The sequence below is a fragment of the Fukomys damarensis genome, unplaced genomic scaffold (assembly GCF_012274545.1).
Source record: "Fukomys damarensis isolate Sample0158 unplaced genomic scaffold, DMR_v1.0_HiC HiC_scaffold_1, whole genome shotgun sequence".
In the NCBI taxonomy this organism is placed as follows: Eukaryota; Metazoa; Chordata; class Mammalia; order Rodentia; family Bathyergidae; genus Fukomys; species Fukomys damarensis.
The window spans coordinates 68,563,581-68,578,083 of NW_022900913.1; the positions used below are offsets into that span (position 1 = coordinate 68,563,581).

At 43.8% G+C, this 14,503-nt stretch overlaps 1 protein-coding gene across 1 annotated transcript in view; it reads right to left on the minus strand.

Moving 5' to 3' along the window:
* Positions 1 to 349: 349 nt before the first annotated feature.
* The window catches only part of Glud1 (glutamate dehydrogenase 1), a 31,120-nt gene continuing 16,966 nt past the window's right edge, over positions 350 to 14,503 (minus strand). The window contains exons 5-13 of the mRNA XM_019207290.1: positions 12,220 to 12,314; positions 8,694 to 8,873; positions 7,875 to 8,012; positions 7,640 to 7,777; positions 7,202 to 7,282; positions 6,377 to 6,500; positions 5,432 to 5,523; positions 2,367 to 2,429; positions 350 to 1,628 (exon numbers count right to left, since the gene is read on the minus strand). Coding sequence (XP_019062835.1) covers positions 1,509 to 1,628; positions 2,367 to 2,429; positions 5,432 to 5,523; positions 6,377 to 6,500; positions 7,202 to 7,282; positions 7,640 to 7,777; positions 7,875 to 8,012; positions 8,694 to 8,873; positions 12,220 to 12,314 — 1,031 coding nt within the window. The 3' untranslated portion in view covers positions 350 to 1,508. The remainder of the gene's footprint in view (positions 1,629 to 2,366; positions 2,430 to 5,431; positions 5,524 to 6,376; positions 6,501 to 7,201; positions 7,283 to 7,639; positions 7,778 to 7,874; positions 8,013 to 8,693; positions 8,874 to 12,219; positions 12,315 to 14,503) is intronic.

Sequence of the window (14,503 nt, forward strand, 5' to 3'; positions counted from 1 at the left end):
CTGAATTATTTCAACTGAGACTTCCCTCACTTAGAAGGTACTAGATGGGCATGGTGTGCTCACCTGCAGTCTCAGCACTGGGGAGGTTGAGGCAGGAGGAGCGCTGTGAACGTACCCTTCCCCACACACTATAAAGGTTCTCCAGCATACCTGCCTGCAGGAAGCATTAGAGACTCTTTGAAGAACAGCCTGAGATTTCATTGAAGTACAGAAGAACTAGGAATTGGGTTTGAGCAGCTCACATTATAGTGGAGGGAGGGAAATATTATAGAGGCTACTGTGAACCTTAAGTGTGGTTTCATCATTTACTGAGACACCAAATATAAAAACACAGAAAAGAAACATAAGCTCTGGAAAAGGTGGATGTTTAATAACTGTTATCACCAGGTTGTCATGCAGTTACAAAGTGGTTAGAAATTTCTGAAAGGGCATTGTTAAAAAACAAAACAAAACAAAAACAAAGGCGCTCATCTTTACATAAATAATATGTAGTACTCCATTGGGAAACTACAGTTCAAAGGGCCCTGGCCAGGTAATTCTGCAAACAAAACAATCCTCTGGGTGCATCAGCCTGCTATGAAAGGGGCAGGTAAGAATGCAAAGTCAGATGGGGCTGGGGCCCACCGGTGTTCACACGGAGCCCAAATGGTCTCTTCTGGAATACTCTACTTGAATTATGGTTCAAATAGTCAACACAATTGGTCTTCAAAGGGGAGGAACAATTAATTACCATGATAAGGAGGTTACTGCATTCTTTGGACTATGTGTCATACTTGTAGTTAGCAAATTCTGACAGTTAAGGAAAACAGCCTCCATGGCTGTAGGTATGCACACAGCTCTCCATCGGGCTCTGTAGTTCCTGCTGGACATTACATGACCGGTAAGCTATAAATGATACTGCTTTATAAAAATACTAGCTTTCTTCATTTATTATGTTACTATGTTTACTAAGGTTAGGCTTGTTAAGTGATTAAAGGCAATTTTATTACAGCAGCATGTACTTATTTTATTCTAAAAGAATAAAATGCGCAAGAGGAGCAGCTTTATTCTTTGCAACTTGTAAAACTGAGTTAATTTGTTGACGTAAATACCAGTAACTCACTCGAGGACCATGCCACCTTCCTAATATGCCACACACTACATCTTACGTGTGTCAGAGCTATAGCTCCTGTGGACTTGCCTGGAGCTGAACTGCAGCACTGAGCAACTGCTCCGTCCGCCTTCCTGGTCAGCACTGGCTGGACTGGGAGCCCCAGAGTGAGGTGACACAGCCAGGGAGGAGGGGCTTTGAAGTTCTAGGCAAAACGCCTGTGTGGCTCCCTGGCACAGATTTGCATGATCCCTAGCCTTATCTTCCTGCCTCCTAAGGGGCTGATTTGGCCTTCCTGGTTGAGAATGTGTCCATTATCTACTGAGTCATGGGAAAGATTGCCGCGGTTATGTGTAAACTGTGAGGGGGCTGCAGAAGGTACAGGTGGAGGGGTATTGAGGCAGCTGGCTGCCAGCATCTATGTGAAGGTCACACCAGCTTCATTGTACACTTTGAAGACTTTCTCAATGGCGTTGACGTAGGCAGCTGTCCTCAGGTCCAAGCCCAGGTTATACTTCATGGCTGTGCGCATGATTTGCTAAAATGAAGGAGACAGGCAGTTAAGACCCAACTCAAGCAGCCATGGTACACCCTGGTCTCCTTCAGGGCAGGGCATAGGCGGCCACAGAAAAACCACTCAGGCAGCAAGGACCAAGCTCCCTTCTGCCCATTAGATCCTGCTATCTGTAACAGGTTCCTACCATACAATTTGGAATGGTTTAAAAATAAAAGATTCAAGTTTAAATGCTCTAGAATTTCATGATGCCCATAGCTACACAGCCTTGTGCATATAGTAAAACTGCTAACTTACATACTTTAGAGGATGACTGTATGGTATTTTAACTCAAAAGTACCAATCCTCAGGAGCACCACTTTTCACCAGTATGTGTTGATGCTGCTTCTACTTGGAAACCCCGTGGGAAGAATCTGAGCCCCAGAAGAAATTAGAAGTGTGAGACAAAGGTCAGGTGCTCAAGGACTCCCCTTACAGACACCACAGCGTGGGCTGCCTGTGGCTATGCTGCAGGCAGGTGAGGAGCAGGTCCAGCTCTCCTCCACACGCAGCATCACACCTAGGCCTGAGCCTGGAGTGCGTGCGGGAGACCAACAACACCACTCATCACCCAAGGCTCGCGAGTGTGTCTCACTGCACATAAGTGGAGCCGGGTGGATAGGTACTGTTTTCTACACTCCACCACAATCTGCCCATAAGGACAGGGGCGTGGAGTGGTGCTTCCCATCACCAGTAGGAAGGCAGATGGCGCCAGCGACATACCCGGGCAGAACGCTCCATTGTGTAGGCTAAGCCGGAGTGGACGATGTCTTTCTCTGATGCCCCCTGTTGGGAAAAAGGGCATAAGTTTATCAGAACACAGAAACATGCCCTTAAGTCAAGGTAGAGCCAAACAGGTCAGGTTTCAGTAAAGGCATATGTAAGTGCTGAACAGCATCCAATTCATGTACAGTACAACAGGATATGCATTTTACAAAATCTATTTCTATAATATTTGTGTTACTGGGTTAAAAATTTTTATCAAGTTAGGAGAAAACAAACTTGCTCTGCAGGCAGAATGCTGGTGCTTTATTCATTCATTTACTTGCTATTACTGATACCTCCAGACACCTTTTCAGGTACTGAGGACCAGCAGAGAAGAAAGCAACGCAAACTCTGCTCTGAGTCTCTATTCTGGCCAGGGGAAGATGCACATGCATGGGCTTAAACCATACGCAGACACTGCCACTGTGAATCTGGGCTTCGAGGGCGAAGGATCAGTATAAAGAGGATGAGATGATGGAGAGGCCAGCACGGCAGGGAGAAAGCCAGGAGAATGTAGGGTCCAGGAAATGATAAGGATGTGTCCCCAAGGATGTGAGGTGAACAGATGGTAAGTCAAGGTGAGGACCAGGCCCTGTCAATGTCACTCGTGCCCTTGACAAGAAGAGATAACGTTTTATGTGTTTCTGACAGGTCTGCTGATTGAATTGAGGGCCTCATGCATAGGCAAATATCATACCACTGACAGCATCCCCAGCTCTTCAAAAATTTTGAGACATGGTCTTGCCAAGGTGCCTCAGCTGGCCTCAATTTTGCAAGTAGCTGGGAGTAGTGTGCCACCCCACCCAGTGTATACAACTCCTTCTGGTAGGGCAGTGAAAAGCAAGTAAGAACAGCAGTAACTGGAAGGAGAATGGCCTGAAGATATGCTTTTAAATTGAGCATGGAGTACATGGAGAGGAATGACTCAGTAGAGGGAGATGCTGAGAGGGAGCAGCACTTGCTGGTGCAGTATTCCCAAGGAGCTGGGGATGAGCCATGTGGTATCTGGCACAAGCACCGCAAGAGTTGGAAGCTAAGGGGCGCTCTACTGTGTGGAGAGGTGGCTAGGGGAGGGAGGCCAGCAGAGGATGGGTGTGCAGATGCTCGAGTGCTGCCCCTCGAGTTAAAATTAAAAGCCAAGTGAAACCATCTGAAACCAACTGAAACTTAAAAAGGATGAAGAGGGCTGGGGATTTGGCTCAATGGTTCCGCCGCCTGCCTTGCAAGCACAAAGGCCCGAGTTCAATCCCCCATACAAAAAAAAAAAAAAAAAATAAAAAAAAAAAAAAAAAAAAAAAAAAAAAGGATGACGAGCTGGCTGTGGTGATACATGCCTGTAAGCCAGTAGTGGGGAAGCTGAGACAGGAAGATCAGCAGAATTTTGAAGCCAGTTGGGGCTACACAGTGAGTTCAGGCCAGCCTAAATTATATAGTGAGACCTGTTTCAAAAAACCATACAAAACACTTGAAGGGTCACTGGTAGCTCTGCCTCCTAATGAGCTGGTGGCCCTTTCTGTGTTCCCTCTCTTTTGAGATGCAGTCTGAGTGACAGCATGTGCCAGGCATCTGTTGAGTATGTGTGCTGAGTCACTTGTGATGCAAGTGTGCCCAAAACCTTGACTGCGGAGGGAACTGCCACAAAAAGCCATGATGGTGATGTGTGTGAAGGTGCCAAGATACCCCACACAGGGATCAGAATGAAGATGGTGCCATCAAGGGCAATGGAAGGGCACCTTGGGAACAATACCGCAGTGTAAAGCAGCTTTTTACCAAAGCTGCCTGGCAAGGAGATACTGTAACAGCCATTTCCCTGACATCCTACAGTTAAAATTAGACCGAATCTAAAAACTGGCTGTGAATAGCTGCAAGACATCAGCATGGAGTCATTCTTCTCCTGAATTATTTTCTCAGGGTAAACCCCCAGGGGGAGGTTAGGGTAGACCAAAGGCAGAGACACTGACAGCCCTTCCACAGAGCTGTACCAGTCTGTGCTGTTCTCAGAAGAAAGGCTCGCTTATTGGCTGGGGCTGGGGCCCAGCTCAGTGACAGAGCACTTGCCAAAGCATATGAGGTGCGAGGCACTGGGCAGATCCCCTGAACTGCAGGGGAACAAATCCAAGGCTGGCACACACACATGACTTTTCTTACTCACATCTTCTGTCACACACCGGTAAACAAGTTCTCTTTGCAAAGCATATACACTATTAATACATCCTGGCAACAACTGATTAATATAAAACACTTTTTTTTTTGGTACCAGGGATCGAACTCAGGCCCTTGTGCTTGCAAGGCAGACAATGCTAAACACTCTTTTTAATCTGTTTTAACTCTCTTGTGTCCATGTAGCAATTTCATATTTTCATGTAGTTCAGTCTAATATTCACTCTTCAGTTATACTTCTCTGAAGTTTAAGAATATAAAGTAAAGTTGGAGATTTAGCTCAGTTGCACTGCACCTGCCTCCCAAATGCAAGGTCCTGAGTTCAATCCCCAGTATAAAAAAAGTGAGGCAAGTATATATATAATATAAAACATATATATTAGATATATATGATATTATATAAAACATTATATATATATATATAGGGTGTGGCAGCACACACCTGTGATCCCAGCCATCAGGAGGCAGGAGGAACTCTGCTGAATTTGAGGCCAGCCTGGCTTGGAATATGTAGTGAGAACTTGTCTCAAAAAAAACCAAAACAAAACAAAAAACCAAAACCAAGAAGAGTCTAATGCTTCTATGAATTCTTCATGCTTATGCTGAGTCACTTTTAAGTCACTTGTATTGCAAACAGTAGGAAAGGCAGAACTACTTATTTCAAATTTGTTATTAATGGTCACTAGGGATGCTTATACCACCCTTGGAACGAAATGAAAAGAGAAGGCACAAAGCATATAAGTTACACACGGCTGAAACCCTGGTCACCACCCCTCAACTCCTGTTAGCCAATGTGGCCTGTATGGAGAACAGGAAAGGGCAGGCAACCTGTGTGAAACACCATTCTGGTGCTACATACATACCGATATCCTGTCCTGAAACTCTGCTGTTGGGACGATAGGAATTGTCCCGCCATGCTTCCCAAATTTTCTTTCTAAGCTTTCTTGAACAGACACTATAAAAAGCCAAGAAGTCAAGTCAAGATAGTACAATGCTAGTAGGGGAGAAAAAAATGAAAGAAAAAAACTCTTCAAAATAAAAACCAAATGTGTAGAACTAAAGGAGCCCCAAAACTAAGTTTTGGATCTCTTCAAAACTAATGTCATAAAAGAGTTAACCATAAAAAACCCAGTTAAGAAAGAATGGAAGACTCTGCCAGTTCCTATGCAAATGTGAATGCAGGTGTTCTAGTTCCACTGCCAGGGTTACTGCTTGGCTCTATTAAAAGAAAACGCCATGGAAAAGAGGAAACAGGAATGGCTATAGCCAGGAAGCCAGGCTCTCAGCACTGCTAAGTGCAGGCGATCAGTTGGAGGTCCTGGATCCATTCCACCCAGTGAGAAATTCTGTCCTCTGTGGGGCTTACTCCAAAACAAGCATTTTCATCAAGGGGCTCAGGTTCTACTAAGAGCAGCCAGAGACAGAATGGATGGGCATTCATGTTCTGTAACTTTATTAATTTGGAGACTATGTTCTAGGAATGTGACATGATCGAATACAATTTTGAATATAGATATATTTGAAGGAGTTAATGAACTCAATACCTTTAAAGCAAGTGTCTAATTTTTCTCCAAGTCTCATTAAGATAGAACAATTGAGCCAGGGATTTAGCTCAGCAGTACGGTGGCCTGCCTTGCAAGCGCAAGGACCCGAGTTCAATCCCCGGTACAAAAAAAAAAAGATAGAACAATTGCTTTCTGCTCTAAAGTGAATGTCTCTAGGACTACCAGAGGGAAAGTGCCCCTTCAAGGTGTGCTTTTAGTTGATCGCAAAGATGATTTCTGGAGAACAAGATTATTTGGACTCACTCAGCAAGTGGTAGTTAGAATCCCTTTCGTATTTGAAGGTCAATCGGCCATAGCTGACATGATTTAGATTCTTCAGCCACTCAAAGTAAGACACGGTCACTCCTCCAGCATTCAAGTAGAGATCCTATACACAAAATGTGACAGAAGACAGGAAAATGAAAAGGCAAAGACTTTAGTTAAGCTTAAAACGAACATAAGAACATAGAAAGAAAGAAACAAACAAAACATAAGAACTGTTTCTACATGGTGACTAAGCCTCAAACTCCCCGAATATCTTATAGGATATGAGGAATTTCAGTTTATCTAACAAATTCTTCTTCTCAATTCGAGGTTATTTTCTATTTAGCAAAAAGAAAAGCCATTGTTTTGGCTCTCTATTACTTGGTCAGCTTTAGTCTCTCCTCATTAACTTCTCAGCAAATGGGGCTTTTAAAAAAAAGGCAGCCCAAGTCCACATGCCTTCCCATAATCTTTTGTTATGGAACCTGTGTCCCTCCTAGCGACTTTTGGGTAAAGCATGTGAAGGAACATCTGAAAAGCATAAGGTGAATAATCATGTAGAAGAGCACTACTCTCATTTTACATAGCTGATCTCTTAGGAGGATGATCACACACTGAGAAAGAGCAGAAGCTGGAGTGCCACAGCGGAGGTGGAAAGCAGTGGTGGGTTATACTAGCCATGCTTCCAATCTTTTCTTATAGGCAAAAATTAAAACGAACAATTCATCCCCCATGGAAAAGGTGTCAACCCTCTCTTTTCCCTGTTCCTAGTAGAAGGCAATTACGATTCTCAATACATATCAAGCCTAATGCACATAGACTTACTGGAATAACCATGATGTTCCTTTCCAGGAAAATCTTATCAGCTTCCGGAGTGGTGGGTCCATTGGCACCTTCAGCGATGATCTGTAAGTCAGGGACACATTCAGAATGTCAGGAGCACCTATACAGAGCATAAGCTAGGGTCTGTGAAAGTGCAATTCTGGGGAATATTAAACTAAAAGGGTTATTTTGCTCTACAAGGTGTATAAAGCTACCCTTTACCTGTTTCCATAAATACATTTTGGAAGTTTGGTAATAGTTGCACAACTCTGAATATACTAAAAAGCCATTAAGTCATGTACTTTAAATGCATGGAAGTTATAGAACATGAACTGTATGTCATTTAAGCTATTAAGAGAAACCACTCAGACTGTTTGTTGGGACTGTCTGGATATAATGCCAGGGCGGTGTTCTTGGTTTCAGTTCCTCCAACACCTTTACCTTGGCTTTGACTCTGGGTGCATTGGTTTTGGTCAACTGCTTCTCACTGGCAGCAGGGATCAGGATGTCACAGTCAGCCTCCAAGATGCTTCCTTCGTATACCCTTGCCTTAGGGAAGCCCAGAATCGATCCATGCTGCTGTAATTGATTTAAAAAAAATAGAAGTAGGTTTAAATAAGGCTTATTTCAACTTACAAGGTCCTGAATGGTCAAAGTGCTCAAATGAGAAACATACCAACTTGAAATCTTCCAGTTCTTTTGGGTCAATACCATCTGGATTATATATACTCCCATCAGACTCTCCAACAGCAATACATTTAGCACCAAAACGATGTAAATATCTCATAGAGTGCAGGCCCACATTACCAAAGCCCTGTGAAGAACAATTACACATGACACAAAAATTAAAAGTCCTGGGACAGGCAGTATGAGTTGTATCTTGACCAAGGTAAATCCACATTCTGTTAGCTTAGAAGCAAGTCTCAAAATTCTTTTGCCAAAAGAACCAATGTAGTCGACAGCTTCTTTTCAACAATACAGCTCCAGCCTGAAGAACGAGGAACCCACCTCATTTGTTAGGTGCAGCCTTATGAAGAAAGGGCAGCACTGCCACCTGCACTGGCGTGGTCAGTCCCTGGGACCTGAGGCCCTCTGGTTGTATAAAGTATTGAAAGAGAGCAAACTCATTTTGAAGTAATGTTCAGCTAATTTACGTTCTTCTAGGGAATTACATGTTAGTATATCAAACAAGCTTGGGTCAATGTGCAAAACTTCCTGCATACTCATGATAACTTTAGAAAATTATACTACATGGCCTCTCCCCTTTGCTGAGGTACAAACTGCAACTTAAAGTAGTTTATGAGTCTCATGTGTAACAGAGATGTAAAATCACTTCTATCCAGGAGCCACACTACGTTTCAAAAAAATAACCACCACTCTTAAGACCTAAGAGATTCCAAGAGTCTCATTCATTTTAAGATGCAAGGCTAAAAACACTAAATAACTTAGTGTATGTTGGTTGTTATTAAGAAAACACTTTTATTTATTTTTTTACCTGAACAGCAAATGTTTTATCTCCAAAGCCTGGTGTCATTCCTAAAATGCTCATGTAGGAAGCTTCATTGATGAAGTTCTCAATCCCATGGAAAACCCCACGGCCGGTCGCAGAGATTCGCCCATGGATGCCCCCTTGGCTGATGGGCTTTCCGGTAACACAGGCGTGTGCATTAATGTCCTGTCAGGGGAGTCAGGGTCAGAGAAGGAAACTCATCAGCCCAAGGTCTAGTCATGAACCAAAATCATGAATTAAAGTCAAAGCACATTCTCACTTAACAAAAATTAGCCTGATCAGGACTGTGCACGAGGTTATGAGAGAAACAGAGAACTTAAGGTATCCTTTCATCAACAGGAAGGAATAAGCCTCATGCTTTCAACTTTCTTGTTCCTAGACAATCACACAGGGTATATTTTCTGCTGGGAAAGCTGAAATTAGGGTCAAGCACAAATACCAGTATCATAAGAGTAGAGGCAGTTTAGCTTATTTCAAAAGAATTGAAGCCCTTGTAAGTATTTTAAAATCTACTATTAGATTTGAGCACTCTACTTAGGCTCTGAAACAAATAATGTTATGATTTTTTTGTGGACGAGACTCAATACTGTATTTTTCTGCCAGAATAATTTTGAAATTCAGTAAAATTCCACTTTTTAAAAGAAGTTGTAAAAGATGATACTCAAACCCATCTAAGAGAGAGACAAACCTGTTTTAAAAAATGCCTTCGTGAGAGAGACCCAGATGCCTATACCTCTGTGAATAGAGCAGCCCTGGTTTGGTCAATGAAGAGGCCAGTGGCCTTCACCACCCACGTCTGCCCTCCCTACGTGGAGGGTGTGCACAGGTTTCTGTGCAGAAATAAGTACAGCAAGGGAAAAGGATCTTGCATCACAGGTACAGTAGATGTTCTGGTCAGCAGGTTGAACAGGAGAAACGAGAGGCAGTCTGATTGGACACAGGAAGTCAGGGAAATGAAGGCAGCACTTTCAACCAGGGCCAAAGGCACAGACTTGTAGAGGCCATTTGCTACCCAAGAACAAGATGCCATGCCTGACTGCACACTAATTTCTGCCCCATGACAGGTATAGCGGAAGAATTTAAAGGTGAACCAATTTTTATTGCATTGTTTAAATATTTTCAGAGAGAATTCAAACTTACTTGTATAATTATCAACACAAAAAGGAATAACACCAAGTTTTTTTTAAAAAAAGCAGCCAAGTAAAAGTGTTACAGAACGATTAGTAGTTTTGCCACAGTTTTCTTTCATGAATTGCAAACCTGGTGCCAAGTGCTTCTACAGAATGAAAATGCAAATGCTGGAGCTGAAGGAAACACTGTCTTAGGCCAGGCCTGGTGCCAGCTGCCAGGCTCACCAGCATACCTAATGCCTGGGACCCCAGGAGTAGTGAGGACAAATGCCCCCCCACCACAAGGGGCTGCCCAGAGAACCTTAGACACATGTTGAAATGCACAACAAAAACTAAAGCCTCTTCACCTAAGCCTGAACCCTGGGTCTTCAGCACTCAGGAAGGAAACTTCCACCAGATCAGTCCAAGGCTTACCTGGCAGCGCACTTTACACGACCACCTACAGATGACAACATACTGTCTACTGGTGTGCCCTGGTCACTGTGCTGCTTGCTCAAAAAGAACAAGAGACTAGTGCTCAATGAACATGTGCCTGCCTACCTAGCATGCTTGATGCCCTGGGTTCAATCTCCAGCAGCACACACTCAGACACAAAAGACAGCCTATGGAAGTGGCCCTTTTTGGAATGACTGTCAAATCAAAATGCTTCCAAAAGCATTCCAAGTGTCTAATACAGTTTGTCTATTTCAATGAATTTGTGCAATATGCACAAAGTATGTTATAAATGCTGATGTTTCTGTATTAAGGACTACAGACTAAGTGCATTTGACTAGTCTTCATGGGATTTTCCTAAGGGTCTTATGAAGCCAACAATCCTATGAATTAGGCACCATTACAGCCACTTCATACATGAGGAAAATGAGGCTGACACTTCCGGGCCATGGAGCTGCTCAGTGTTCTGCCCAAGCTCCCAGCAACTAAGTGACATGGCCCAGAAGACATATGACCTCTACATTCCTCCTTTCCAAGCCCCACTTCTCATTGGGGCCTGATTCTCCACTGCCTCACTACTCTTACCACCATGCAACCCCCTGGCCTGGTCTTTCTCACACTACTTTCCTTTGGGCAGCAGCCACCTATGGGGCTGTCTCCAGTGCCATTTTTCTAAGGTGGTAGACACATTTCATCCCTTCTTTCCTTTCACCTGAACCCTTGCCCCAGAGCTCCTCTCCTAATCTTCTGCTCTAACCACCCCATTTCCTTCTGTGCACAGAACAGGGCTCTAACGCAAACTTAACTGTGTCACAGACCTGTTCCCAGTGAGCTCTTTGTGGTTTTCATTTCAGGACAAAGGTCAAAGTTTCCCCAGCCCTGGCCAGACAACAGCCTGGTGACCTCCTCTGCTGGACTTCCTCACCCCTTTCTCCCATTCGACTGGCTACTTCCAGCCTCCCTTTACCCTGGTGTTTCTTTCAGTTCCAAACACTCCCTGGCCACCACTCACCTTCCCTAGCTGCTGTGTGCTCTGTGCTCCTCCTTTGAACTGCAGAGTAGAAGCTTCTATCCCCAAGAAGGCCTTGCCTAACTTTTTCCTCTAAAGGCCCGGTCAGGCCCCATTACCCTTTTTCATAGTTTTTGCAAGAACTTCAGCACCAAAACCAGCTGTAGCCACACATAACTTGTACTTGGTCTTGCATGCAGAGAATGTGGACAGCTCTTCCATATCCATTTCTCTTTCTACTCCATGAACGCCTGTTGCTCAAGATTCCCTGCTCTCAAGGACAGGGAGACGTGTTTCTTCTCTCTCGTGTTCTGCTGAGTACCCTGCCTGGGGTCCTCCTGGCTTTGACTCAGCCTTCCTCTTGTCCTGTTCTTGGTCCCACACACCAGATCTGGTCTTCCAGAGTCTATCATGCCACTCGTGTGGCTGGGCTCTGCCACCACACAGGGTAAAACCAACACCAGGGCTGGGCATTTCTGGTTGTGGTTTGCCTTCCTCTCCACTTGTAGCTACACAAATGTGCTAAACTTGCAACCCCAGCCCTACTTTACTCCTCTTATCCCCCCAATCTCCAGGTGTCCATTCTGACCCATTTTCAACTCCAGCCTGTATCACACTACTCCCATACTCTATCGCTTCACCATCTTAGCTCCTGTGTAAACAGCAGCTCTTTGAGGGAAACACAAGAGCAGAATGCTTCTATATTTACATTCTGGCATCTCAGCAGTGGCTGGGGAAGGTTCCCCCCACCCAATGCACAGTCTATGACACCACGTAAGTAAAAGCTCAATCTTTGTTCACTACATTCACAGTTTAAGAATACAGAGAGGTAAGAAAAATAAGCGTGAATCATGTTTGATTAAAAGGGAGGAGAAAAATCAAGTCATTCTCAGCTTCTCAGACACAAGGTAAGGAAGCCTGTGGCTCCGAGGATACTCACATAGTGCCCTATGGTGCTGGCATAGGTGTCCGCGATCCAGGACATCTCCCGCTCGCCTGTGCTCATGTCTGGGGCAGGCACGTCAATGCCAGGACCTGAGAGCACAGGGAAAGGGCAGTGTACCAGTTTTTAAAATTAACTCACCATATATACAAGATCCCTGTAATTCTTTAAGAGAACAAAGTCATCATGGCTAGAAACCTTAGATCTCATTTAGGTAACTGATGCAAGTCACAGCAATACTCATGAGGTGAGTATCTCACCATACACTGAGATACAGTGTTATGCAGCAACCACTCCCCCTGATGCTCCCGATGTAACAAGTAGCTATGTGCAATAGGCATGAGCCCCAATGGCACATGGGTCTGGCTGCCTGGCCTCAGTTCTCTCAACAGCAATGAGAGCAAATGATCATCCTGCTAGTAGAAACAGGAATGTGGTTAGGAGCGCATGTGTAGGGCAGCTCAGTGACACACTGCTTATCACCGAGAAGAAGAGGGGACAATGACATAGTGAAGCCACTGAATGGAAGGCTGGAATCCTTTCTACAGGAGAATGCTTTGACCTGATACTTAGTGCTTAGTGTACACAAGGTTTTGGGCCTTGACTTTTAATTCCTTACATCACAGCAAATTAAATGCTTGAGAATAAGACAATGGCTCATAAGCAGCAGAAGATGCCATTGAGGGCCATGGTGTGGACACTTGAGAATCCATGCTCAGGGACGCCCACCAGTCTGTGAAGGCAGGAATCCAGAGACAGCCCTCCCAGACAGCAAAGATAACAACAACATGGCTGTAAAGTAGGCCAGAGGATAAAAACACACATTCCTACACAAAAAAAGCACTAAACAACCATTAAGAAGGATGACTGATATCCATGTGAATGACTTGGGATTATCAACAAATCCCAATGTCCAGGCCTATATATTCCTAGTTACCCAAACTCTTCCTAATCCTGTTTTGCTTCCCTCTTTCCTTATGTATATATGTATGTACACAGAGAGTTGGAAAGATGTGTACAAATTTGTCTACTGTATTCCCTTTGGATTTCAGCTTACTTGTATCTTTCTTTCTTTCTTTTTTTTTTTTAAACGTTTTGTGGTACTGTGCTACATTCCCACCCCTTTTTATTTTGAGACAGGGTCTTGTTAAATTGCCCAGGTTGGCTTATGATCCTTCTGCCTCAGCCTCCCATATAGTTTGAATTAGTTGTAATGTTCTCTATTTCAATTTTATCATACTGTAAAACTCATCTTTATAAAAAAAATACAACTTTTGAAATGATTAAACTATTGGGCCTGGTGGAAACAATAACAAAAAGTTAAATTAAGTGTCCTTCAGAAAATAAAGCTTTTTTTTTTTCTTTTCAGATAGGGTCTTGGTATGTACTTCAGGCTGGTCTGGAACTCACTGTGTAGCCCAGTTTGGCCTTGAGCAATCCTCTTCCCTCAGCCTTCTGGAATACTGGGATTATAGGCATGTGCCACCATGCCTGCAATAAAGCTCTAAGAGTTGCATCCAAGTTTTTTCTATAATCTTTACTTTCTAACCATCACAATAAGTACATTTTCCTGCTGTCTACAATCCACTGGCCAAGGTTCCGGCTGACATAATTCTCTGAACCAGCTGTGATATAACACATGCAGGACAGGCCCAAGACAACTTTGATATGGTCAAGGTGTGCTTTTGATGTCAGTCACTACTATGTTTTGGTGCGTATTCCTTAGACAAGTGGCCACCCCAAGCCTCTCCTCAAGCCACCCAACAGGCCTGCTTGAAGATGGAAGCCATGCCAACCACTGGCAGAAGGGCTCTGGGGTTTGTTCTGCTTGGCTCCCTTTCCACACCTTAGTGACAGGTCAGTATAAACTTGTTTAACCACGCTCCTTTTCTAGGGTACATATGACAAACTGCTAACCTCAAGTATCCTTGTTTTCACCAAGGCTCAGGGATAAGTAATAAACAGGTTTATTGCTTCAATTAACAACTCCAATTGGCAAGTGGCAGTTCTAAGGCACACAGTTTGTGAATGAACTGTTTCTTACCAACATTTATCTAGACTGCTAAAGGCAGGACAGCTTCCCCTACCCAAAGCAAAGGTACAGAGTATTACTAGGTTTTGCTGTGTGCAAAAGTCAATGTTCATGGGTGCATAGATTACATGTCATTCTTGAATTACTGACAAATTCTCATATTAGAGAATGAGGTATGAGGCACAAACCTATCCTTTATGAAAAAGCAATGGCTCTGAGCATGAACATAAGGTGAGAGCAGAGCAGATA